Source organism: Cynocephalus volans, chromosome X (assembly GCF_027409185.1).
Source record: "Cynocephalus volans isolate mCynVol1 chromosome X, mCynVol1.pri, whole genome shotgun sequence".
In the NCBI taxonomy this organism is placed as follows: domain Eukaryota; kingdom Metazoa; phylum Chordata; class Mammalia; order Dermoptera; family Cynocephalidae; genus Cynocephalus; species Cynocephalus volans.
Genome location: NC_084478.1, coordinates 169,615,786 through 169,640,221, shown reverse-complemented (window position 1 = coordinate 169,640,221; position 24,436 = coordinate 169,615,786). Strand labels below are relative to the sequence as shown.

Sequence of the window (24,436 nt, the reverse complement as noted above, 5' to 3'; positions counted from 1 at the left end):
GGTCCCCAGACCCAGGTCACTACGGCCAGTGGACTGCAGGGCTCTTGCTCAGAGGGTGGCCCGGACTCCCCGACAGAGAAAAGGCAGCCAGAGAGTCTGAGAAGGATTTTAATTACAACCCGCAGCGAACTGAGGGACAAAGCTGTGTTAAGCTTCAGGAAAGAAAGGGTGCCCTGGCAGGGCAGCACAGCAGGGCCTTCAGATGAGGTGCACAAAAGGCAGGGAGAAGCGGTGCGGCCGCAGCTACTCGGCTCAGCGGGGACCAGCTGCTTCTGTACGTGCTCCACGCAGCCTGTCAAAGACAGGAGAGTCAGGCAGGAGCCTCCCGTTGGGGCCAGCCCCCGACCTCCCTGATGGCCGAGACTGTGACCAGGGCTATGGGATGTGTACCACTGACTTCAAAGCATCCGGAACGTGTCAGTCAGGCACTGCACGGCCACCGAAACACAGAGAGGCATCACTGGGCACTCCAGGCACACGGAGATAGAAACCCTCCTCTCACCCACGGGATAGGCCCAACCTAGCAACCCAAACACCCCATCCAAACCTGGCAGTACCCAGCCCTGGGACTGGCCCACCCACCTGTCACCCTAATTAAGTGCAGACGTGTTTTCTAAATGGGAACACAACGTACGAATAGTTCTTAAACTTCGGTGCGTATCAGAACCATTCACAACCTATTAAAACATGTACACTCCCTGCCCAGCAGCGGCTGAGGAGAAACGCAGTGTCTCCACATGTGCTAAATCAGATCTTCAGGACCTACTGGCAAAGTGGTTCAAACAATGTATTATCTACATGGAGACAGATGCGTGAATGGGTGGATGGGTAGGTGGATGGATACAGAGATTAGATAAGTTAGACAGGTAGACTGGATGACGGATGGATGGGTGGGTGGACGGATGCACGGACAGATAGCCAGACAGACAGGTAGACATACAGATACGTAAATGCACAGAAGCCTCCAGGGCCAGGCCTGCCAGACTCTCCCTCCCACAGAGATGGTGGTCCCTGAGCGGCTGCCTGCACCCCCAGCCCCAGCCCCACAGTGTCGCAGGTTCTACACTAAGACACCCAGGTCCTACCCCGCCCCAGCCTACCACGTTGACCTCTAAGGTTGTCAATTTCTTTCGGCTGCACACGACACTAGCCCAGCAGGTAAGAGGGAGAGTGAAATGGTTACACGTCCTTGCCTCCTCTCCCTCCTCAGCCCTCTCTGGCCCTGCCCACACATCCCAAAGCCCAGTGGCTCGACTGGAAGGGAATGTGCAGTGGGAAGGAGACACCCTCCCTCCAAGTGGATGGGAGGCGGACAACACGAGTCAGTGTAACTGACTGAGTCAGTGTCACTGCTCAGCTTGGAGGGCAACACTTGAGGGCAGCACCACACTCCAGGCGGTGGCTGCTGGCTTTCTTGTCGTGGAAGATGGAGAGGTGGCTGTGCTCCACTACAACTTTATCGGCAGGCTGGGTGGCGGCCACAGGACGTAGTTTGCTAACCCCCGAGTGAATTCAAAGGACAGGGAATTCCAGTGCTCACCATTGCTAATCTGGAAATGCAAACTAAAACCAGAAGTAATTTATCCCACATCATATTTGAACACTTAAAGAAGATAACATTCCAAGGTTATGAGGAAACCAGTATTTGTGCACATGGCTGGTGGGTGTGGAAACTGGGACAGCCACTTGGCAGGGTAATCTGGCAGAATCTGTGGACAGCAAATTATACACTTAATTAGGCTCCTGGCACTCTTGTAAATGCTGCAGAGAAGTATTAACTGATCCCCACAACAGTCCTCAAATTAAAATATGTACTATTATCGCCACCTGTAGGTGAGGAAATGGGTGTAGAGAGGGCCCACGGCTGGCCCAGGCCCCTTCCACTTGTCAGCAGGAATGAAATGAAGCAGTCTGGCTCCAGGTCCTTGCTTTGAATTGGAAGTATTAAGAGTTTCAATGCCCATTCCCTCGGTGCCCCAGCAGATCCATTGCCAGGTCATCTCCTGGAGAAACATGGGTACGTGATGTACATAAGGATACATGCCCAGGGATGTTGATGGCAGGAAAAACCGGGAACAATCGAAATTCCCATCAGTAAGGAAATGGACAGATGCAATGAGGCCTGTTAATGCAGCAGATTAAAATGCAGCAGTAAAAAGGAACGAACGAGCCTCTGTTCACGTAAATGTCAAAAGCATTCCGATCACTGTATAAAACTAGGTGCAGAGCAAGATACAGAACAGGCTACAATTTGCAAGTTCACAGCCCCTGCCCCCCCAAGTCCTGTATGCGGTGTGCGGATACATACATACATGTATGTAAACATCTACACATACTTTTAAAACATCTGGAAGGACACACACCAAGCACCTGACACTGGTTGGGGAACGGCAGGGGGTTGGGTGGGGTGGGGATGCCAGTTGTTCGTAGTTCTTTCCCCTGAACTTACGGGTTCCAAGCTTCCCAGAGCTCAGTGCCCTGACATCTGAGGAGTGGCCCTTTCCTGGGTTTCTGTAAGGCCCTCGAGTGTTAGAATTTCTCATCCCCAACAGGCCTCCACCCTTTACATACCTCCCTTCCTTTCTTTCCCATTCACACCCCTGTCCTCCCTTGCCTCTCCCCCACACATCCTGTCCGGGCTGATTTTGCAGAACAGAGGACCGCAGTGTCTGAAGACCTCTTGCCTGCAGGAACTCGATGTCTGATTTTCCCGGGCCTGCACCCGAGAAGCCTACGCTGCTGCCGAAGATTACAGAGCAGGGCACATGGGGTGCAGCATCGATTCACACTTTCCCATCATGGGCCAAGTCTGGCGAACTCCCTCGTGTCCCTCGATGTCAGGCATACTGGAAGCGATAAAGGAGGAGATGGGAAAGTCAGTGGCGTTGGTGACGTACCTCTCCTTTGCCATGCCCTCCTTCCCCTCGCCTCACCTCAGGCCCCATCTCTTGCTGCCCTCGCTGCTGACTACCTTCCCCTCCTGGACACTTAGCCTCTCCCGTTCAACCACATCCTTCCCGTTGTTTCAAAACAAGAGAGGATTTTTAATTTTTACCTTTGTAGGAGTGACATGTGCACATGGTAAAAATAACCTGCAGACCTACGCGAAGGTACACAGTGGAAAGTGACTCTCCCTCTTACCCTTCACCTGTAGTCTTCCTCCCCAGGCCATTAACCAGGTTGCTCTGTATCCTTCCAAAGTCATGCCACGGAGATATAAGCAGGTAGGAATAGACATCCTTTTTTGCTTTGCACAAGCATAGCAAACTATATTTGCTGGCTTGCACCTTGCTTTAACACGACATACCTCAGAGTGCGTCCCATACAGTCACATGTAGGTCTAATGAGTTATGTGTCACATCCGTCCCGCCGAGGACACACTGCCTGCCATTTCAGGACAAAAGGGGCCAAGTGTAGTTGACTGGCACTGAATGTCCAGTCGGTCGCTTCAGGGAGTCCACGTCGGGGACTCAGCGTCAGTCCCTCTTGCTGGCAGGTTGGACATCCACAGGCAGCAGTAGATGGATTAGCCTCGGTGAAGGGAAATCTTTACTCTTGGAGCTTCACCTGGGCCTCCTGGGCCACTCCGTGCATGTGCCCACAGGTCATTTTGGGGTCACCCATGGCAAAGGTTGGCTAACATCAACTGACCAAGTCATTTAGTCTACTTGCTTGTTCAGCGCCTCTTCCATGGTGGGTACTTTCTGCTGGGTGTTTGCACGTGGTTCAAGTCTTTACACTTCATGCCCACTCCCAGATGTCCACCCACAGGCCTCCACTCCAGACCTCCTCCTTGTTCATGACCTTCCAGTTCCTTCCCTCCATGCCCCTGACCAAATGACCAGGCCATGCTTGACAGTGTCAACTCAGACCTTGAGCCCAATAATCCTCAAGATGTCTAGGTAGAGTCCCCTCTCCACAGCGTACAGTCGCCTGAGTCAATGGCCGCAATCCCTTTGGAGAAGAGTTGGGAATATCATCGTACGGTTTGCTTGCCACGGTCTTAGTGTGTCCTTCCTGCGAGGGACCCAGCCACCTCTTTAGTCAATGGGTTAGGGCTCTGAAAATTAGGTTCAGGACTAGGAACTGGGCCAGGGATAGAGACTTTGTGTGCTGGTGGCTACTCCGCCATCCTTGCCTTCTTTAAGTGGTATATGCCACAGCTCGTTCATTGGCTGCCTATGTATGGTGCCCCTAGGGATGCCAGGCTCTCTCATCCATCTCCACAACTCCCTGCAGCTCAAGCTCCCTCCACTGGCCATCCAAACTTGACAGTCATTACGGGAACAGTGGCCTCCTGACTTCCGGTGTCTATGGTCTGCCACCTCGCCTCTATGAAGCCTGGGCCCATCATCCCCACGGATCCTTGACCCTCTGCCCTGCAGTTGAACATGGCCTGCAGAGGACGCCACGGCTGGGCTTCTGAGTGATGCCGGTGCCCTCTCACCGGCGCAGTCCTGACAACCTTCATGAAGTGGAACACAGTCCTCTGGCAGAGACGTCTCATCCTCGTATAATACACACATTCTAGCCCATGGTGTTGTCTTAGACAGAAGCAGCCAGTTCTGGGATGGGGGCTGACATTAGCATCAGCTGCCGTCTAGAAGATAAACACCCTAACCCAGCTGTTTCAAGCTCTCAACATGACACTTGAACTTGGAGGTGGGAAGTGACGTTTTCAGTCGCCGCCAGGCTAGGCAGTTCCCACAAAACTGATTCCAGTACACCCACGGTCCTTGGCCTCTTTACACCTTTCTCTACCACCTGCTGGGGCAATTTCAGTATTTCCATGTCATTCGACACAGGCCATGGCTTTCTCCAGGCTTCTAACAGCCACCCTGGCAGCAAGTCTGCCCCAGCCCCTAGGGTCTTTGCCAAGATATTCAATTCCGTGTCCTGAAAAACTGCCCCCCAAATCAGTCAGTTATTGCTTGTCTGGTGCACGCTAGCTAATTCCTGCCACTCTCCCTGTGCACCTCTTTCCTCCCTTACCAGGCCTGTGCCAAGCAGGGGACGCAGCTAGTGAACCCTGGATACTGGCCTCTCAGCCAGGAGAGGTAGTGGGGGCAGCTCGTCTAAGTGGGCATCTGTTGCCTCGCAGCGGGGAGGCCGCTGGAGCATCTTCCAGCATCGAAGAAATGCTAGCTCTACTGGGAAAGGGCAGCCCCAAAGAGCCCAGGACTCTGCAGGGCCAACACCCTCGGGGCCGTCCCTTCATGTAGCTCCATCTCGAATATTAGAGTCCCAGGTTTTCCAACCAGGCCTCTACCTGAGCATGATAGACCTGCCCTGGCTGAGCAGTTCCCACGGCCTGGAGTCCTGCCACTCTGCTCGTCCTCTTCCTGACTTCTCTGCCATCAGGCCCCCTTGCTCTTGGCGGCTATTAACTGCTTGTTAGCAGCCCTCCATCTCTTTTTATCCCTCTGCTGTGCACCAGCATCACTTAGCAGACAGGCACGTCCCAGAAGAACAAATTGAAATGGCAACAAACATCAAAAGATGTGCAGACTCACTGCCAACATTTAAAAGACCAGCAACTCTTATTGCTGTCAGGGATAAAGTGGAAAACGTGCTCTGGCCCATTCAGGAGGAAACGAGAGAGCAATCTTTTGGGGAAAGCAACCAGGCAACACCTATTCCCAGATAAAGAGAAAGAAAAGCCCCCAAGACAAAGATATACGTGAAAAGGATGTTTATTGACACTTCTTTCGCAGTGGCAAAAAACTGGAAATAATGTGAATGACCAACAGGGGGGAATAGTTCAGTGCACACCCTCCAATATTATGCAGACATTAAAAAGAATGATCAGAGCTACGACAACTGATTGGGAGAAATTCACATTAACGACTAAGTGAGAAAAAAGTTGTCAAAAATGTGTGTAATGTGAGCCCAATTTTATGAAACAGAAGTGACAAAAATACCTATGTATTTGTATAAGTGTACGTATACAAACGTCTGTATTTGGTTATGTGGAAGGACACAAACTACGGTGTTAACACAATTTACCTGGGGTTGGGGTTGGATACAGGGGCCGGAGGGTGGGGTGGGTAAGAGTCAAAACAAAAAAGCAACTAAAAAATCTGCACCACACCCCCCAGATATTTAATGTGAGCACATTTGTGTACTATTGTATTCAAAAACGAATTAAATAGTTTCCCTCACTCACTCACTCACTCACTCACACACACACACACACACACACACAGACAGACAGAGAGAGAGAGAGAGAGACAGAGAGACAGTGAGAGACAGAGAGAGACAGAGAGAGACACAGAGAGAGACACAGAGAAACACAGAGAGAGACACAGAGAGAGACACAGAGAGACACAGAGAGAGACACAGAGAGAGACAGAGAGAGACACAGAGAGAGACACAGAGAGACACAGAGAGACACAGAGACAAAGAGAGACAGAGAGAGAGAGAATGAATAAGGACAAAACAAAGACATTTTCAAACACAGAAATATTAAAAGGATTTCCACCCACTGGCCTTCATTGAAAGATCCATTCAGGATGCACTCGGTCAGGAATACGATCCTGAGGGAAGGGCATCAATGATCGGCCCACACGCTAACTATGATGTGCTGGAGATTTCAATTCACTTGTGACAGGAGGAGAAGCAGGAGGAAGAAACTCTAATTCTTTAATATTTTAAAAAATAGACATCCAATTACAGCTCTAGCAGCAGTCAAAACATGAGGAGAGATGTGTGATTCATAGTGAAATTATGTCAAGGTCCATGTCGTGTTTGAGAGGAGGGTAGAAATACTGAATAAGTTAAGATCGCCTTAGAAATAATTATGGCCGAGTATATCTGTTAAAACTTTTAAGGGAAATTACTAAAATTGCAGAAATTGAAACTATAGCTTCCAAGCAAGCAGAGGGTGGCAAAATTAAGTGAATAAAAAGATAAACAGATACCACTACATAAGATCATAAAAATACATTCAACTAGATCAATAACTACTAAATATAAAGATATGAAAATCACCTACTAAAAGACACAAATAATTGTGCAGTTTGTTATATATATTTATTTTTTTAATTTTATTTTTATTGAATCAAAACTGATTTTACATATTTCTGGGTTCAACATTGAGATATGTGGATCAAATCAGTATCTCTAGCATATACATTGTTACAAATTGTAATTATTCTTTATGCCCCTTGTCCAATCTCTCCTCCTCCCCCCTCTAATTACCCTAGATTTCTTCTCTCCTTCTGAAAGAACAATGGTTACTCTGTTGATTTGCTGCCCAAATGATCTGTCCAATGCTGGGAGGCATGATCAGATCCCCCAATACTATCACAGAACTGATGTCTCTTCCATCACCATGAAATGGGCTCTGCAGAGACAGACATCCTTCTCCTTTCTTTATCTCTGCTGGTGACTCTCCTTCTGTCAAGGCACTCCAGTTGCTGGCGGACCATCTGCATGGTGGTTGTGGCATCAAGCTGCCTTTGCGGCAGCCATAGTTATCGTGGTAGCTATGGAGGGCCACCCACATGGAGGAGATGTTTTTGGCCTGCTCTATGGGGCTGGCAGTGTGCCTGGTTGTGGAGAGTGTCCGATCCACAGTTCCATGCCCCGGGTCACCGAGTTGGTCCCAAGACACTGGCACAGGGTGCCTAGTTGTGGGAGGAGTGCTCAGGTCCCAGGCTGCAAACCCTGGATCCATACCCTGGGTCTCCAGGTGGGCCCTGAGGTGCGGACATGGGTGCCTCGTTTGGGAGGGGAATCCAGTCCCCTTCTCCATGCCTCGGGTATACGGGCACACCTGAGGCACTGGTGCAATGTGCCTGGTTGTGCGATGGTGGTCCGGTCCCCTTCTCCATGCCTCGGTCCATGGGTAGGGCCTTGATGCACTGTCCCAGAGTGCCTGGTTGTGTGGGGATCCAGTCCCCAGCTCCATGCTTCAGGTCCATGGGCAGACCTGAGGCACTGGTGCAGTGTGCCTGGTGGTAGGAGAGGGATCTGGTCCCCTTCTCCATGCCCCGGGTCACAGCGCAGGCCCCAAGGCACTGGTGCAGTGTGCCTAGTTGTGGGAGGGGTTCCGGTCCCCTTCCCCATGCTCTGGGTCCCAAGGAAGGCTCTGGGGTGCTGGCATGAGGTGTGTGGTTGTGGGAGGAGGCTCTGGTCCCATTCTCCATGCTCCAGGTCCCAGCACAGGCCCCAAGGCTCTGGTGCAGTGTGCCTAGTGGTGGGAGGGGTTCCGGTCCCCTTCCCCATGCCTCGGGTCCTCGGGTGGACCCCAAGGTACTGGTGTGGTGTGCCTGGTTTTGAGAGGGAAGTCTGGTCCCCTTCTCCATGCCTTGGACCCCTACGTGGGGCCCTGAGGCACTGTCACAGCATGCCTGGTTGTGGGAAGCGGGTCCAGTCCCTGCCTGCTAGCCTCGGGTCCCCAGGCAGGCACCTAGGCATTGGTGGTGTGCTGGAATGTGGGAGTGGGGTCCGGTCCTTGACTCCAATCATCAGGATCTGGGTGGGGCCCCGAGGTGCTGGTGCTGTCAGTTGTTGTGGATGGGGTCCTGCCCCTGGCTCCATGCATCACGTCTCTTGGTGGGCCCCAAGGAATTCATGGTGTGCCTGGGCCGGAACTAAGGTTTTGTCCTTTGCTTGCTTCTAAAATGGGAACTTCCTGTGGGAACCAGTACTTGAGCTGTGTGGTTGATGTAAATTGCCGCCTTGCTGCTGTTTCCCTAGGGAAGGCTTTTTGTGCAGCTCAGGGTTTAATGGCTGACCTTATAGGTACTTCCAGCTCTCCAGATACTCAGTGCACCTGGGTTGTGTAGAAACTCTGATCTGGGCCTGAGTTTTTTCATGAAACTTCACCCCATGCAATTCGGCATACCCAACTCCTCTGAGTTATTCTGTGCAGATTGGGGTGTGGATCGGCTGTCCTTGCTGTGTCCCAATGCTCTACCGGTGGGCCCGTCTCCCCCACCGCCCGTGCTCCAAACACTTCCCATGGGATGGGCCCTGTGCCTGTCCCTTGTGATGACTCACCAGCCTCTGAGTGGTTCCCCTTTTTCAGTTGTTCTGGCTCCTCACTCCTGTGTGGGTCCACAGGAACATGCTTAGTGGTCTCGCTGTCCTGGGAGCCACCAAAGTCCTCTTCTCCCCTTCCACCTCCAAGCAACTGCATCTAAAGGGCACAGCTGTGGCATTAGCCCGCTCCTGCTCCATGTGCTCCAGCATTAAAGTGGCCATGGTCTGAAACACTGAGAGCAGCTTTTTCTTTCTCTCCTTGTGCGCTCTCCTGCCTTCATGTGTTCCATAGGTCTCTCCTCCTCTTCCTGTGAACTCCAGCAGAACCAGCTTGGCTGATGCTACATTTTTGTAGTTGTAAATTCATTGTTTTGTGGGGGAGAGTGAGGCTGGGGACCGTCGATTCCGCCATCTTCAGCGGAAGTCTCTGCAGAGTTTGTTTTAAAGTCAGCCCTATAGTGCTTACAAGAGACATACCTAAAATAAAGCTGTGCTAAAAGGTTGGAAATAAAAGGATGGAAAAAATATACCATTGAAATACTAAGAAATGGAACCAGGCAAAATAGAACTTGGGGCAAAAAATATTATTACCAATGAAATTAGGACACTACATAATAAGGAAGAAATAGTCTACTAAGTATAAAATCATGAGCTTAGATGCACACAATTACGTAACTTTAAAATGTATAAAGCAAAAGCTGACAGAATTACAAGAAGAAACTAACAAATGCGCAATCATAGAGGAAAATTTTAAGCCACATCTACCAAAAATGAGCAGACCAAGCACAAAATATTGGTAAGGGTATTGATGACTTGAACAACAAACTTAGATCAATCAGAAAGACCTGCTACATAAAGAATATAGGCTTTTTTCAAGTGCACGTGGGACAGTCATGAAATTTGACCACATAACTAGGTCACAAATGAAGTTTCAACAAACTTCAAAGAATCAAGATCGTACAGAATACATACACATTCTCTGACGATATAGAACCATTGTTCTACATTATATGTAAAACAAACTTAAAATGATACCTTAAAATCAAACACACGTGTATTTGGAGCCTTAAAATGCCCTCCTAAATATCTCATTGGTAACAGAGCCAAAAATGGCAGAAATTGTGAAATATTTAGAGCTTGATGACAATGAAAGTGTTGCATATCAAAACTTATAGAAGGTAGTGGTCCTGAGAGAGGAAGTTTTAGCCTGAAATACATGGATTTAAAATCTGCAGGGGTGCACCTGGGGTCCTCCCACAGACCCAGAAGGAGAAGGGGCCGACAGGGTTACCCCCGCTGTTGGGACTGCGGAATCTCGGGGAAAAGTGAACCTGCTGCCCGCCAACCCAGCCCCGTGAAAGAGACATTCAGACACGGCAGGGATTCTGTCAGGGCAGTTTCACTTTATTGCCCTTACACTGCAATTTATATAAGCAAGCAAGTAGGGGCTTTCCATGAACTAGCCAATCAATTAAAGGATCACGTGTGAATGCATTTTGTACTAACATGTTGAGCATAGCAATCACACAGGGTTCACGAGTGCGGAAATACTGGAGGACCAATAAAAACTTTTGGAGCTATCTTGGGTTATGCCTCCCCTACTTCCCGCGGGCGCCATCTTCATCCTCCACCCATAGGCACCATGTGGCTCACAGATAATGTTTGCTCCTAAAAATGAGCCCAACAAAAATCGTGAAAGACTGGAATGGGGGAAATAGAAAATCACCATCTCATCTCTAGGATGAGAACGATAAACCAGTGTAGAGAGAAATTAGAGAGGACACAAGAAGATGGAGAGATATGCCATGCTCTTGTATTGGAAGAATTAACACTGTGAAAATGTCCATAGTACCCAAAGTGGTCTACAGATTCAATGCAATCCCCATCAAAATACCAATGACGTTTTTCTCAGAATTTCAAACAACAATCCTATCATTCATATGGAATAACAAAAGACCACCAATAGCCAAAGCAATCATGAGCAAGAAAAGGAAATAATAAAGCTGGAGGCATAACACTACCTGACTTTAAACTATACTACAAAGCCATAGTAACCAAAATAGCATGGTACTGGCATAAAAACAGACACACAGACCAATGGAACACAATGGAGAATCCAGAAATCAACGCAACGACCTACAGCCATCTGATCTTTGACAAAGGCACAGAGACTGCACACTGGGGAAGAGACTGCCTCTTCAGTAAATGGTGCTGGGAGAACTGGACATTCACATGTAGGAGAACGAAACTAGACCCGTACCTCTCACTGTATAGCAAAATCAACTCAAAATGTATTAAAGAATTAAATATACATCCTGAAACAATAAACTCCTTAAAGAAAACATGGGGGAAACCGTCCAGGAAGCAGGAGTGGGTACAGACATCATGAATAGGACCCCAAAAGCACAGTGAACTGAAGAAAAAATAAACAAATGGAATTTGATCGAACTAAAAAGCTTCTGCACAGCAAAAGAAACAATTAACAGAGAGAAAAGACAGCCAACAGAGTGGGAGAAAATATCTGCAAAATATACATCTGACAGAGGATTAATATACAGAATACACAAAGAACTCAAACAACTTAACAACAACAAAGAAACAAAAAAAAAAAAAACAAGTAAACCAATTAAAAAATGGACAAAGGAGCTGAATAGGTATTTCTCAAATGAGGATGTACGAATGGCCAACAGACACAGGAAAAAATGCTCAACATCACTCAGCATTTGGGAAATGCAAATCGAAACCACTTTGGGATACCACCTCACTCCAGTGACGATGGCTAATATCCAAAAGACTGAGAATGATAAATGCTGGCGAGGTTGTGGAGAAAAAGGAATTCTCATACATTGTTGGTAGGACTGCAAAACGGTGCAAACTTTATGGAAAATGGTATGGAGGTTACTCAAACAATTACAGATAGATCTCCCATATGACCCAGCTACTCCACTGCTGGGAATATACCCAGAGGAATGGAAATCATCATGTCGAAGGGTGACCTGTACTCCCGTGTTTATTGCAGCACTATTTACAATAGCCAAGAGTTGGAACCAGCCCAAATGTCCATCATCAGATGAGTGAATAAGGAAAATGTGGCATATCTACACAGTGGAATACTACTCGGTTATAAAAAAGAATGAAATACTGCCATTTACAGCAACATGGATGGACTCAGACGCAATTATATTAAGTGAAATAAGCCAGGCACAGAGAGAGAAATACTGCACGTCCTCACTTATTTGTGGGAGCTAATAAAAATAAATAAGTAAATAAACAAACAAACGGGGGTGGGGTGGGGAAAGAAGACACAACCATCACAACGTTTCCTTGACTTGGTTAAGACAAGTGAACAGATATGATGTTGATGGGGTGGAGGGGCGAGAGGGAGGGAGGAAAAGGAGGGATTGGTAAAGGGACACGGAAATCAACTCTATTGTATATTGATGAATTAAAATAAAATAAAACATGAAATACATCCATTCGCAGCAACATGGATGAACTTAGAGAAAATCATATTTAGTGGAATAAGCCAGGCACAGAAAGAGAAATACCTCATGTTCTCACTTATTTGTGGGAGATAATAAAAATAAATAAATAAATATACAAAGAAATAAACAGGGGGTGGGGGCGGGAATAAAGTGAATATGTATCAACAAGTCAAAAAAAATACACTTATATTCGTCAATAATAATCATTAAAATAAGAAGCCATAGAACTAATTAGCTCTTTCCAGCATGTGAGGATCCAATGGGAAACTGAGAGTTTGCAGCCTGAAGCAGGGAGCACTCAACAGAGCCCGACCATGTGGGCACCATCACCCTGTTCTTCAGCCACCAGAACTGTGGCGTATCAATTTGTGTTGCTCATAAACCACCCTATCTATGGTATGCTGTTATCGCAGTTGGAACTAAGACACCCTCATCTTACAGCCATTCTACGAACACACCTGAAGGTTTTCTCTTCTATCTCGTGCTTCTTCCTGTGTGTCAATTGCTTTACAAGTTCTGCTGAGAATCGTGTGATATGCAGATGTTTTGGTCATGTGTGAGCACACACGCTTCTCCATAGGGTAACCAAGAGGCCTTGCATTTTATAAACCCCATGCATGTCAATGGGTCGTCTGATGTTTCAGCCGAATTTCTTCTTACTCAAACATTTCACCTTCAGAAAGGTTTACGTACTTCCCACTCATGAATACTAAATATCAACCATATCCTTCATCCACGATTCCTACAGTTTGGCTAGGACTGTGTTTAACATCTAATGTACTGCACAGGTGGCATATGGATGTGTTGATTAAGTCGAGTGTGATAATTATTAAACAATGTGTACTTAAATCACCTCATTGTACACCTTGAATATATACAAATTTATTCGTCAGTTAAATAATTTTAATAAAATATAATAAAAATATAAAATCAAAAAAGAAAAGATTTTAAATAAAATAAAAGAACATGATTATGAGATGATTTTTACCTTCTGTCCATGTTTACCCAGAAGTTTTCAAAGCAAAATGGAAAACATACTGGTTTCAGCCCATCCCCCATAGCCCCTGGTATGTTAGTTATTGCACCTCATTACTCTCATTCCCCCTGTCCTTTGTCCTCCTCGAGACACATTTGTAGGCACTGGGAACGCGGTTGCTGTGCCCCTAGATCTTCAGTCACAAGTTCCCACCCCACTGTGAACCCGACCACCTGTTTTCTGCACTGTTGTCCATCAACTGTGGTGCACGGCTGGAGAAAATGAGAGGTCGGCGCTGCTGGAGACTCAGGACCCCCAATCTACTGCGCTGCCTCACTCCCCTCAGTGCTTGTTCTCTCCACAACCGTCACCCCCGCGGTCCGTGATGACCCAGACAGAAGCAGCTCCCAGCTCTACTACGTGTGGCCTATCTGAAAACGCTTGAAAATCAAACGTTCGGAAGCCTTGAGCAGCAGACGTGCGAGCCATGAGTGGGTATTCAACGCCGAGCCACCCAGGACACAACTGAAAGGACCCACGCTCACCGGGGGCTCACAGGTGGAGGCCACTGCTACCCAGAGCCACCAGCTACGCGCACATCCCACAGTGGCAGGGTTGGCTACATGCCTGGAGTTTTCTTCCTCCAACACACGCATCGGCCACACGTAAAATTGCCAGCTTCGTTGCCTGCACCCACGCACCGCCTGGCACTCTGGGGTCATTGCAGTATCTTCCCCATTCCTGATCCTCCCCTTCAGACACGGCCTTAGCTGCATGAGTCTGAAGCTCTTCCTTCTAGGGACAGGTTACATTCCCTTACCCCACTGATACTGAGCTTGACCGCGTGGCTACCGCTCGCTCACGGAATGGGGACAAGAGCGACAACGTGCTCATTTGATCCTAGGCCTTAAGAGGCATCACGATCACTCCTCTTGCATGTCTTCCACCATCACAAAAAGAACATGTTCAGTAGCCAGGTGACCTTCTGGTCCCAGAGGAACGGAGTAGGCCCCTGTGGAGTAGGGCCATCCTAGCGCCATGATGTTCTATGCTATGGGTGTACGGTGATTCACTTAAACATTGCTCTCCTGCTAAACACTTAGGGCTTTTATTCAAAATTCTCACACGTCCAAAGAGTGCTTGAGCAAGAATTCTTGCACATTTATGTGCCGTGCATGCATTGAGGTGGCATGGTGACGTGAGATTTCAAAGAGGGTCTTTCCCATTTTCCTGGAATTGATGATGAAAGTCCACAGCTATGAAAAGAGGTACTCAAAATACCTCACATTCTACATAGTGAGGACCACCCCCATTCAGGACCAACCACCTACCTACAGGGATTTCCAAAAGGTGCCATTTCAAAGGAGCCCATTCTACGACTTCCTCATAAAGAGGATGGAAGTGGAGGAGTCACGTTGGGGAGGAACCACCCTTCTCCCGAAGGCTCTCCCAGTGCTGTGAAGGGTACAGGGGCAAGCACCTCAAGGGCACCGTCTGTGGGAGTCTGCAAAAAGTGGATATTGACATCTTGCTCAGGGTTAGACATTTTCAGATCCAGCGGGCTTGCAGATCCACCCCAGGCCTCTCGGAGCAGCAAACTCAGAGGCCAGGGCTGCTGCTAGCTGAGGGCCACCTTCCCAAACAAATGGGTGACCCAAATGCTTGGTTTTTACAGCCACTGAAACTGCCTCCCCCAGAAGCTGTAGCAATTTCCATGAACCCAAGGGTATTTTCCCAGATCCTCACCAACACTATATACTATAAATGGTTTTCATTTGTGTTAATCAGTGGAAAGTGATATTTGGTTGTTGCATAAGTGTGAATGATTATTTCCTCTTACTGAATTGTGTGTTTGTGCCCCTTGGCCGTTTTCTTCTTGTATTTATCTTCTGTCTGAACGCTTTGCAAGAGGTTTTGTATACACCGACTATTGATTATTTTCTTGTTATGTGTGTTGCAACCTTTGCTCCTTGTGATATCTTGCATCTTATTTTTATTTAAGATGCACGTGACATATAGCAGTTTTATATTTTAATGTCATCAAATGCTGGTCCTTGTGTGATTGCTTCCATTTCTCAGATGCTTTGAAAGTCCTTTCCCATTTCTGGACTCCCACTCACAGATGAGAAGTTGCCAGGCCAGCTAAATCATTTGTGCTGTCCTATCACCCAGCACACTGTCGTGTGCTTGAAGCATGAGGACTTGGCCCCACAAGATACTCTCCTGAGAGCAGCTTTTACATCCTTATTTATCAGGGTGTAGATGAGGGGATTTAGCATAGGTGTCACTGCTGCATAAAATATAGAGACAATTTTGTCCCCATCTTGGGACTTTTTGGCCTGTGGTCTCATATAAATATATATTAGTGTCCCAAAGTAGATGGTGACCATGACCAGGTGAGAACCACATGTGGAAAAGGCCTTAAGCCTAGCCTCAGTTGGATGGATTCTTAAGACAGCCGTGAGGATACAAAGGTAAGAGATAAGGATGAAAGTTAAAGGTACTGGCATTGAAATGACAGCACATACCATCATCATAACCTCTAGGGAAATGGTGTTAGAACAGAGCAATTTGAAGATGGCTTGGACTTCACAGGAGAAGTGATTGACTGCATTATGCCCACAGAAACTGATGGGGAAGAGCAGAATGGGCACGACAGTGAGCAGGAAGGCTGTCACCCACACAGCCAAAGCCATTAAAGTGCATTCTCGAGAAGACATGACCAAGTTGTACCTGAGTGGATTTGAGATAGCCACGAATCGGTCGTAAGCCATAATGGCCAGAAGGAAACACTCAGTCAGTGCCAAGAAGGCTCGGATGGCAAGCTGGGCAAAACAGGAGCTGTAGGAGATGGTGGGAGAGTTCTGCAGGGAGTGCGCCATGATCAGGGGTAAAGCACTGGTGGAGAACAGGAGATCCAGTAAAGACGAGTTACCAAGGAAGAAATACATTGGGGTGTGAAGCTGAGAACTGACTCCCACCAGGAAAACGATCATGCTGTTTCCTGCCAAAGTTAGTATGTAGAGAAAAATCAGTGCCCAGAAAAGAACACTCTGGGATGTGGGGTGGTTGGACAGTCCCACGAGAACGAATTCCGTCACTTTGGTTTGGTTTACAATTTCCTGGTAAATCATTTCGTCTATCCACAGCTACAGGTGGGGAGAGAAGGCAGACGAATCAGCTCTTTGCCAGCAAGGAATTCACCGAGTATACTATCAGGTTGCTTAAAGCACAGCAGCCCTTGACACAAGCTCACCTCTGAAGTTTTCAGCCCCTAACCTGCCAGCAGCTTCAGTGACCCACACCCGTGTCTGCATCCTCTGCGGGGAAAATAAAAAAGCAGTCCTCCAGGAAAAAGGACCGGGACTCCTGGATTGTGTGAACACAGTATTGGAGGAAGAGAGAACAAAGGACCCACCCAGCCTTCTGGCCAGCAAGCCTCCCATGAGCTCCTGCTCCAAACTAAATGAGGCATGACCACGAGAAGAAACCGGCTGCCTCTTCATTCAGGAGCAGGAGAATGACAGTATAGCGGCACAGGGAAACGTCCTCAGGACAATATTGGCTTGTACTCGCTCGAAATCAACACTCAAGGTCCTAAGTCCCTTCCCACACTGGGGCTGAGACCAAAAGATCCACAATGCTTTCCTCCCACCTCTTCAACCAGCAGCTCGTCACTCCTCAAGGCAGAGAAGAAAGGAGAAAGGGAAGGTTGGAAAGTCAGCATCCTCTAGGACTTGTGAGAGATACAGATTCTCAGGCCCCACCCCAGACCTGCTGAGTGAGGAACTCTGGGAGTGGGGCCCACAAATCTGTTTTAACAAGCTCTGCAGGCATCTGTAATGCATCTAAAGTTTGAGAACCACTGGTTCGAGAACAACTTGATCATTTCCTGCTGGTTTTCAGCTTTCATCCTAAAGTAGGAATGAGAGATGTAACACAGACAGCTTTTCAGATGCTTAATAATTGCAGGGTCCCTCCCAAAGAATTTCGTAAAACTATTCAAACACACACACACACACACACACACACAGACACACACACACACACACACACACACACACATTTTCAAACTGGCATCTAAAGATTTTTGTCCGTTTCAATACTTGGAAAGATGTGATCTCTGTTTTCCTGTAAATATTCATAATTTAAAACCACCCCTTCCTGAATATTCCCTGGAAAGGCTCATTTACCCTCAGTACTGTGCATACCTGGGTGTGAAGAGCAAACACAGATTTTCACGAGCCTCTGGTAGGGCTTGCTCCACAGCCAGTTCCTGGTGCAAAGGCTGCTGAGTGTGCTACAGCACAGAACGGGTTCGTCATTTGGGAAGGTGGTCACTTCTTGCTGCCGTCAGGGCCAACTCCAATGTCATGCACATGTGCTTGAGTAAGTGGACTGACCTTGCTCTTCTGCAGACTCCACCTGGAGGTCAGAGGAAAGTGGCCTACGCTGCCTCTTTGCACGCAAAACTACCCCGTGCCACTGAGGCACTGTCAACACCACCTGCAAGGGAAAGGTCTCCGAGTGCTCTTCACCGAGACTTCCATGAGTGACATGCATTTCCAAAAATGATATCCCAGCCCCACCTCCACCCCAGAGGGTGGAAGGCGGTATTGTCAGCAAATCGCGCCTGTGAGATGGGTGGAGCAGCTGACTCAAACCAGCCAAGCTTCTTCCAGCTCTGCAGCCAGGCCCCCTTCACGGAAGGAGCCCAAACACTCAGTGACGGTGCTGGACAGAATCAGACCAGAGCCCCTTCCTGCTGAGACTCTGAGCCAAGCTCTGTTTCCCCAAGGTTAAGTCGGCTTTGGGACAAACGCAGTGAGATGTTTGTAACTCTTGTCAGACGCTGACGTGTTTGCCCGACTTCAGGGACCCATTGGACGGCCACGAAGTCTTCCCTTGCCTGCAGTGCTCACGTGCCGTCTCCCTCGTGGAGGAGAGAGCTGCCGTCTCAGCTCGGCGAGGCCTTGCCCTCACTCAGAGGCCCGCGGGCCCAGCACTAGGGAGGTGAGGAGCTCGATAGAAGAGTTTAAAACAGCATTAAGGACCTAAGAACTGTGCACAGCAACAAACCATGAATTATTTCCTGATGCCTTCTTCAGAGACTGGGGGCTGAAGAGCAATTGGCTTCTGCTTCTGAAAAGCAGGCCGTAGAGTGGAAAGTGAACACGTGGGCAGAGATGAGGATTTCTTCTTTCCCAGGAGTGGAGGCTAAATTTTACTCCTTTTCCATAAATACCGACGTTTCCTAGCTACTTGATCCCCAGTTTCTGAGGCCCACCAGGGATAGGCGCAGAGGGCATCTCCGGAAGCACAAGATTGCCAAGGATTGCAGAGGCCTGAGCTTTGCCAAGAAAGCCACCTGAATCTGGGTTATCTGATAGCCCTGCACTGTTACCCCATTGCCCATGACTCCGGGATGCAGTGAAGCCAGGATGGGTAATATACAAGCCCAGTCCTCTTGCTAGGGACGCACAAGGGTCAGCTCTACCCGGAACGACTCCAGCTAGACTCACACTCTAGGAAGAGTCATGTGGCTTGCAAGGTGGCTCCGGAAAGTAATTCCGACTTTCCAGTCTGCGTTTGGGTTGAGTAGGGGAGAGCTGCCTTGGGGGTTAGCTCTGCGGGCCTTATGAAGCCGAGAGAGACTGAGGAAATCCAAAAGGATCTTGGCAAGAGAGCCTCAGGGGAAACAATTACAGGTGTGCACCAACCATATATATCACTGAGGCTGTGAGTGGCCTCTGTGGGCAGCCACACTTGTAAACATGGAGCAAACACACTTACTCCTTGAGCCAGAGAATTACAGCAAATAAGTTCATGCTACTGCCCCACAGCCCAACGCACGGGCTTCTGCCTTTTCTATACCAGGCTCTATGCTGGCTGCTGCCAGGGAGGCAAAGGTCAGCAGGAGTGCACAGACTAATAGGAGAACGAAGACACATATCTGAAGCAGACATTAAGAATTCAGCTTTAGAACTAAGTCTGTTTACAACGCTTAGAATTAGAATTCAGCTGCTTAGAAGGAAAACTGAGGGCAAGACTTGACCGAGGATGAACTTGACCTGGAGCCAGACAGATCTCCAGAGGTCTAAGCTCAACTCCACCCTTTCCTGGCTGTGTAATTTTGGGTGAGCTATGACACTTAACCTCTCTCAGCTTTAGATTTGTTTTCTCTTTGACATGGAGCGAATAGTAGCAGCTACCTCACTTCATGGTTTGGAGGAGGAACTGAGAGAATATACGTATAACTAGTCTGTAAGTGCAAACGTCCATGCGGGAAAAAACCCAACACTCCCCTACTCCCGTGAGTGCGGGCTCACCCTGTGGGTCCCAGGACATGAGGATCAGAGCACGGTGGTCCTGTATCAGCACTTACTGGGGGTTATCATTCTAGGCCAGTAGGGCTGCTTCGTCTCCCCTTAAGTGCAGTCCCACCATGTTTCCCATGGACGTTGGATGTAATTCAGTGAAATAAGTCCTGTGAAATATCAATTAAATAATAGCTAAAGTGATCACGAAAATTTTAGTGTTGAAGAAGAAATAGGAAGGCTGATCAATGAAACAGAATTAAGAATCCAGTAGTAGATTTTTTTAATTCATATGGAAATTTAGTGTCTGATAAGGGAGAAATTTAACATTTGTTAAATTTGATAAAGACAACATTCAATAAATGGTGTTGTGGACAACTGGCTCTCTATGAAAACATGCACCACACGAAATTGGATCCCCACCTTACTCCTTTCACCAAAATCAGTTTCGGGGATCAAAGAGTAAATGTAGACAAACAAAACACTAAAACACCTAGAAAGACACACGGGTGGATATTTTCATCTTCCGGAGTGCTGAAAACATTTCTGAGCGCAGGATGTGAGGCTAGAAGCACTGCCGTGCTGTTGATGATGGTGTGCATTGGAGCGGCATCTTTGGAGGGCAAGTTTGCTGCACTTTAAAGTGTGCACGCCCGGGGAGTAATTGCAGTTGCAGGTGGTGGGCACGCTGATAGCACTGATCTGCTCGCCGCATCGTGGGCACAGCTGCTGACGGTCAGCTCTGTGCCACATGAATATGCATAATCAATAAAAGTTTTTCAGATTAAAAAACAAAAAAACAAAATGTGCACACCGAGCTCACAAATGGGAGGGGAGGAAAGATCCAGATGTCCAGGGAATCTGCTCTGGCCAGAGGAGAAAGTACTGAAGGAAAGGAAAAGACAGGCAGACATGCTAAACAGCGATTTCTGCATCTCAATTGAGAGGCTTCCTGTTATCTCACCCTGTGGGCTGCAGAGACAGCAAGTCCTGACTGTGGAACAGCCCAAGCCTCAGGGAACTTGAAGCCATGTTAGCAAAAGTTGGCTTCTCTCCCAAACCCCTTACTCAGTGTCTGTCCCGTTGGGAAATCCTTTCCTGGACATAAATGCTCACGTCTGGGAGACACCGTCCTTCACCCCCAAGGCCATATGAGCACCTTTTGCCTTCTTTATTCATTCATTCAATCAATATTTATTTAACATCTATGGAGTGCCAGGCATCTTGCCAGGCTCTAGGGGCCCATCTGTCACCACTCAATAAGTGCTCATTCCACAACAGAGAGCTCATAGGCTGAAGAGGATGTGCAGAAAGACTGAGACTGAGTGGAAGGATGATGTTATCTGTTCGCAGGTCAACCTCGGGTAGGTCATTTCCTTATTCTCAGGCTGGTTTTCCATGCCGTGTCATTCCTTTGTTGTTTTTCCATTTAGTGGCCTGGGATATGACTGGGAATAAAGGCATGGTGACACTGAGGCAGCTTTTACCACTGAGACCACACCACAGAGTGACGGCGCAGAAAGGAGCTAGACAGACCGGGGTCACCATTGACTACTGCATCTTGAGATGGATGTCATGTACTTCACGTGGACTGGCTGACATCCATTTGCCAGCATCTCCTCCAATTTGTCTCCTTGGCAAGCACTGCATGGAGACCACATTCAAAAGGCCCTTCTGGCTGTCTCTTAGTGGATATTTGAGACACAGAGAGAGTCCCGGGAATGTTGTATAACAGGAGGATTTTCAAGTTACCCCACACCTGGACTGGAAGCTGTTGGCCATCTTTGCAGCCCTTGCCACAGAAGGTGCAGATGAAACGTCTTCAGAGCAAAGGAAGAGCAAAGCACATCCACAGGGATGAAAGACAGGGAAGGGGGCAGTCCTGATGGTGTCTGAGTCTCTGGTTCCACTTTGCTCCTGTCTGAGTTTCTGGGAGACAACTACCCCCCCCCCCACCACAGCCCCCACCCCCAACCTGGTATTCACATAACAAGTTCCCATGGTTTCCTGGGCTACTTGGAATTGGTTTCTGCTACTTTGGGGTTTTTGTTATTTTACTTCTCAAAATACATTGTACTTGATGTTCATGCCCCTTTACCAGTTCCTCTCCACCCCTCTCCCCTCCCCGCCGTCGTAAGTGTGCACTTGACTTAAATAGTTCAAGGAATTTTTGTGGTTATTCCGTCCGGTTTCTGCTACTTTTGACCAATAGAACCCTAATGGTAGATCTGCTTGCTCATGTTACAGAAGAAGCTCGGTGTCTACCTGTATTGGGAGTTAAGAGGGCTCCATCAGACACTCTGTGCTCCAATCTTCCAGGCGGGATGAAGAGAGACAGAAAAAGGTTAGACTGTCTGGGGTCAACTTTGCCAACTGAGAGATCTGGTTAACTGTGAAGAGCCCAAGATGATGGCATCAGAGAGGTTCTTTTTCTGTCTTGTGGTGGCAGCAGTGCCCCCTGACCTCTAGCTGGCATGTTTTCCCTCAGAGAGCCAGTCCATGGCAGTGCCCAGCTCTTTCCATGGAGTCTCAGCATCTAAGCGAAGAAAGCAAGGGGGCACCTGCCTGGTGAGCCTAAAACTCTGACACGTACCTACCTTCAGGCAGTTCTGACTTTGCAATTCTTTGTGGTCGCCCCAAATACTAGAAAATGAAATTAACCTGCCAGCCTGTAGCTACCCTTTTCAGCACACAGAGAACCTGTAATTACTGAACTCAAGTGAGAAAAGAACGGCCAACCAGATTGCTTCGTCACGTTTTCACCCAACACATGAGACGGTTCCACTGAGCAGAGCTCAGTGTCCAGGTACGGGGGTGTCTGTGGCCTCTTCCCCACGGGCAATGTGGTGAAGGGGGCGGGGCAGAGTTCACCGTGGGGCAGAAGTGCCAGCTAAGAAACCAAAGAAGTCCTGAGGCCCCAATCAGGACTTTCCCTTTCAAAGAGTCCAGATAGTTAATAGGATGCACACAAACATCCACGCTGGCCCTACAGCCACCGAACTTAGGAGACAAGCCAACGTCCAGGCCCAGCACCATGATGTTCCCAGAACTCGGTTCTGTGTTGCCCCCAATCCTATCAGAGTCCATGGTCTCTAACTGGGATCTAACTGGTATCCAACTGGAGCCAGATGCAGAAAACCTGGATAATTTTGAGAGCGGCGGTCCCCGAGCTGTCACTGCTGAGAGAGCCCCGCAGTCACCATGGCCGCTCTCTCCGTTCCAACAGAAGAGCTTCTGTTTTCGAAACTGTGGCCAAGAGCAGAGGGGGCCAGAGGGCAGGAAAGAGGAAGAGAAAAGTGGAGCGGCTAGAAAACTGCCACACGCCCACCTTGGTGTCGGCAGCCCCTCTGGTGGTGGAGGCAGAGGCAGAAACGGCTGGAATGATTCAGAGGAGATTGCGAGTGATCCTAAGCTCCAGCAGAGTAGTCTGGGGTCCTGTTTTCTGCTTTGGGGTGTGGGCCTTGTCCCTGCCACCGCCTAGAGCCCAGCACCCAGCACTGTGCTGGCCCTGCAAAGGATGGACAATTGTCATATGGTAGCCGGTCTCACTTTCAGCAGGATCTTCTCTCTGTCTCGTTCCCTCTCTGTCTCTCTTTCTCTCATTCTTTCCTTTCCTTTCCTTCCTTCCTTCCTTCCTTCCTTCCTTCCTTCCTTCCTTCCTTCCTTCCTTCCTTCCTTCCTTCCTTCCTTCCTTTCTTCCTTCTTTCCTTCCTTCCCCCCTTCCGTCCTTCCTTCCTTCCTTTCCTTCCATCCTTCCTTCCTACCTTCCTTCCTTTCCTTCCTTCTTTCCTTCCTTCCTTCCATCTTTTCCTTCCATCTTTTCCTTCCTTCTTTTCTTCCTTCCTTCCTTCATTTCCTTCCTTCCTTCTTTCCTTCCTTTCCTTCCTTCTGTCCTTCCTTCCTTCCTTCCTTCCGTCCTTCCTTCCTTCCCACCCTTCCTTCTTTCCTTCCTTTCCTTCCTTCCGTCGTTCCTTCCTTCCGTCGTTCCTTCCTTCCTTCCTTCCTTCCTTCCTTCCTTCCTTCCTTCCTTCCTTCCTTCCTTCCTTCCTTCCTTCCTTCCTTCCGTCGTTCCTTCCTTCCTTCCTTCCATTTCTGTGTATCTGTCCATCGTTTTTTCCTTTTCTGTTTTTCTTCATTGTCTTTTTTCTTTCTTTTCTTCTTTCTTTGTTTCTGTGTGTCTTCCTGCCTGTCTTTTTTCTCTCTCTTTGCTTTTCTTTCTTTTAAAAAGGAAAAAGAAAGGAAAAGGAATGAAATTTCCAGGATGTGGCAATGGCTTTGACCTGGGCGCTGGTATTCCTAGAAAGGGCAAGGGCATCTGGGAGGCTTTTCTGAACAATAGCACCAGGGGTCTGCCGCTGGTAGGTGAGGCAGCTTTATGAATGCAGGTGACACATGAATTTAGGAATGCAGGGGACGATTTAGCTTACTGGGCTGCACGGAAGCAACTGTGGCCCTGCTCTACTGAGATGTGGACTGTGGTACAGGTTGGACACTGGGCTACACCTAGATCAGGAGTTGTCGGGGTGTGGATATGCTGGCCTTGGGGAGATGTAGGCATGAGACAGGAGGTTAGGTCAGCTGAGGAGCAGCATTCTCAAGGTTCCATTGCTCTCATTCCCACGTCACTCAGAGAAGTAAGCCACTTCGATGACTCTGATTTTGCATATTAA

At 48.3% G+C, this 24,436-nt stretch overlaps 1 protein-coding gene across 1 annotated transcript; it reads right to left on the bottom strand.

Moving 5' to 3' along the window:
- Positions 1-13,791: 13,791 nt before the first annotated feature.
- LOC134368563 (olfactory receptor 13H1-like) lies at positions 13,792-22,853 on the bottom strand. Its single transcript, XM_063084995.1, has 4 exons — positions 22,740-22,853; positions 22,522-22,656; positions 15,627-16,598; positions 13,792-13,974 (listed from the first exon to the last, which is right to left on the bottom strand). Exons 1-4 carry the CDS (start codon positions 22,851-22,853, stop codon positions 13,792-13,794), a joined length of 1,404 nt encoding a protein of 467 aa, XP_062941065.1.
- Between the last annotated feature and the right edge of the window lie 1,583 nt (positions 22,854-24,436).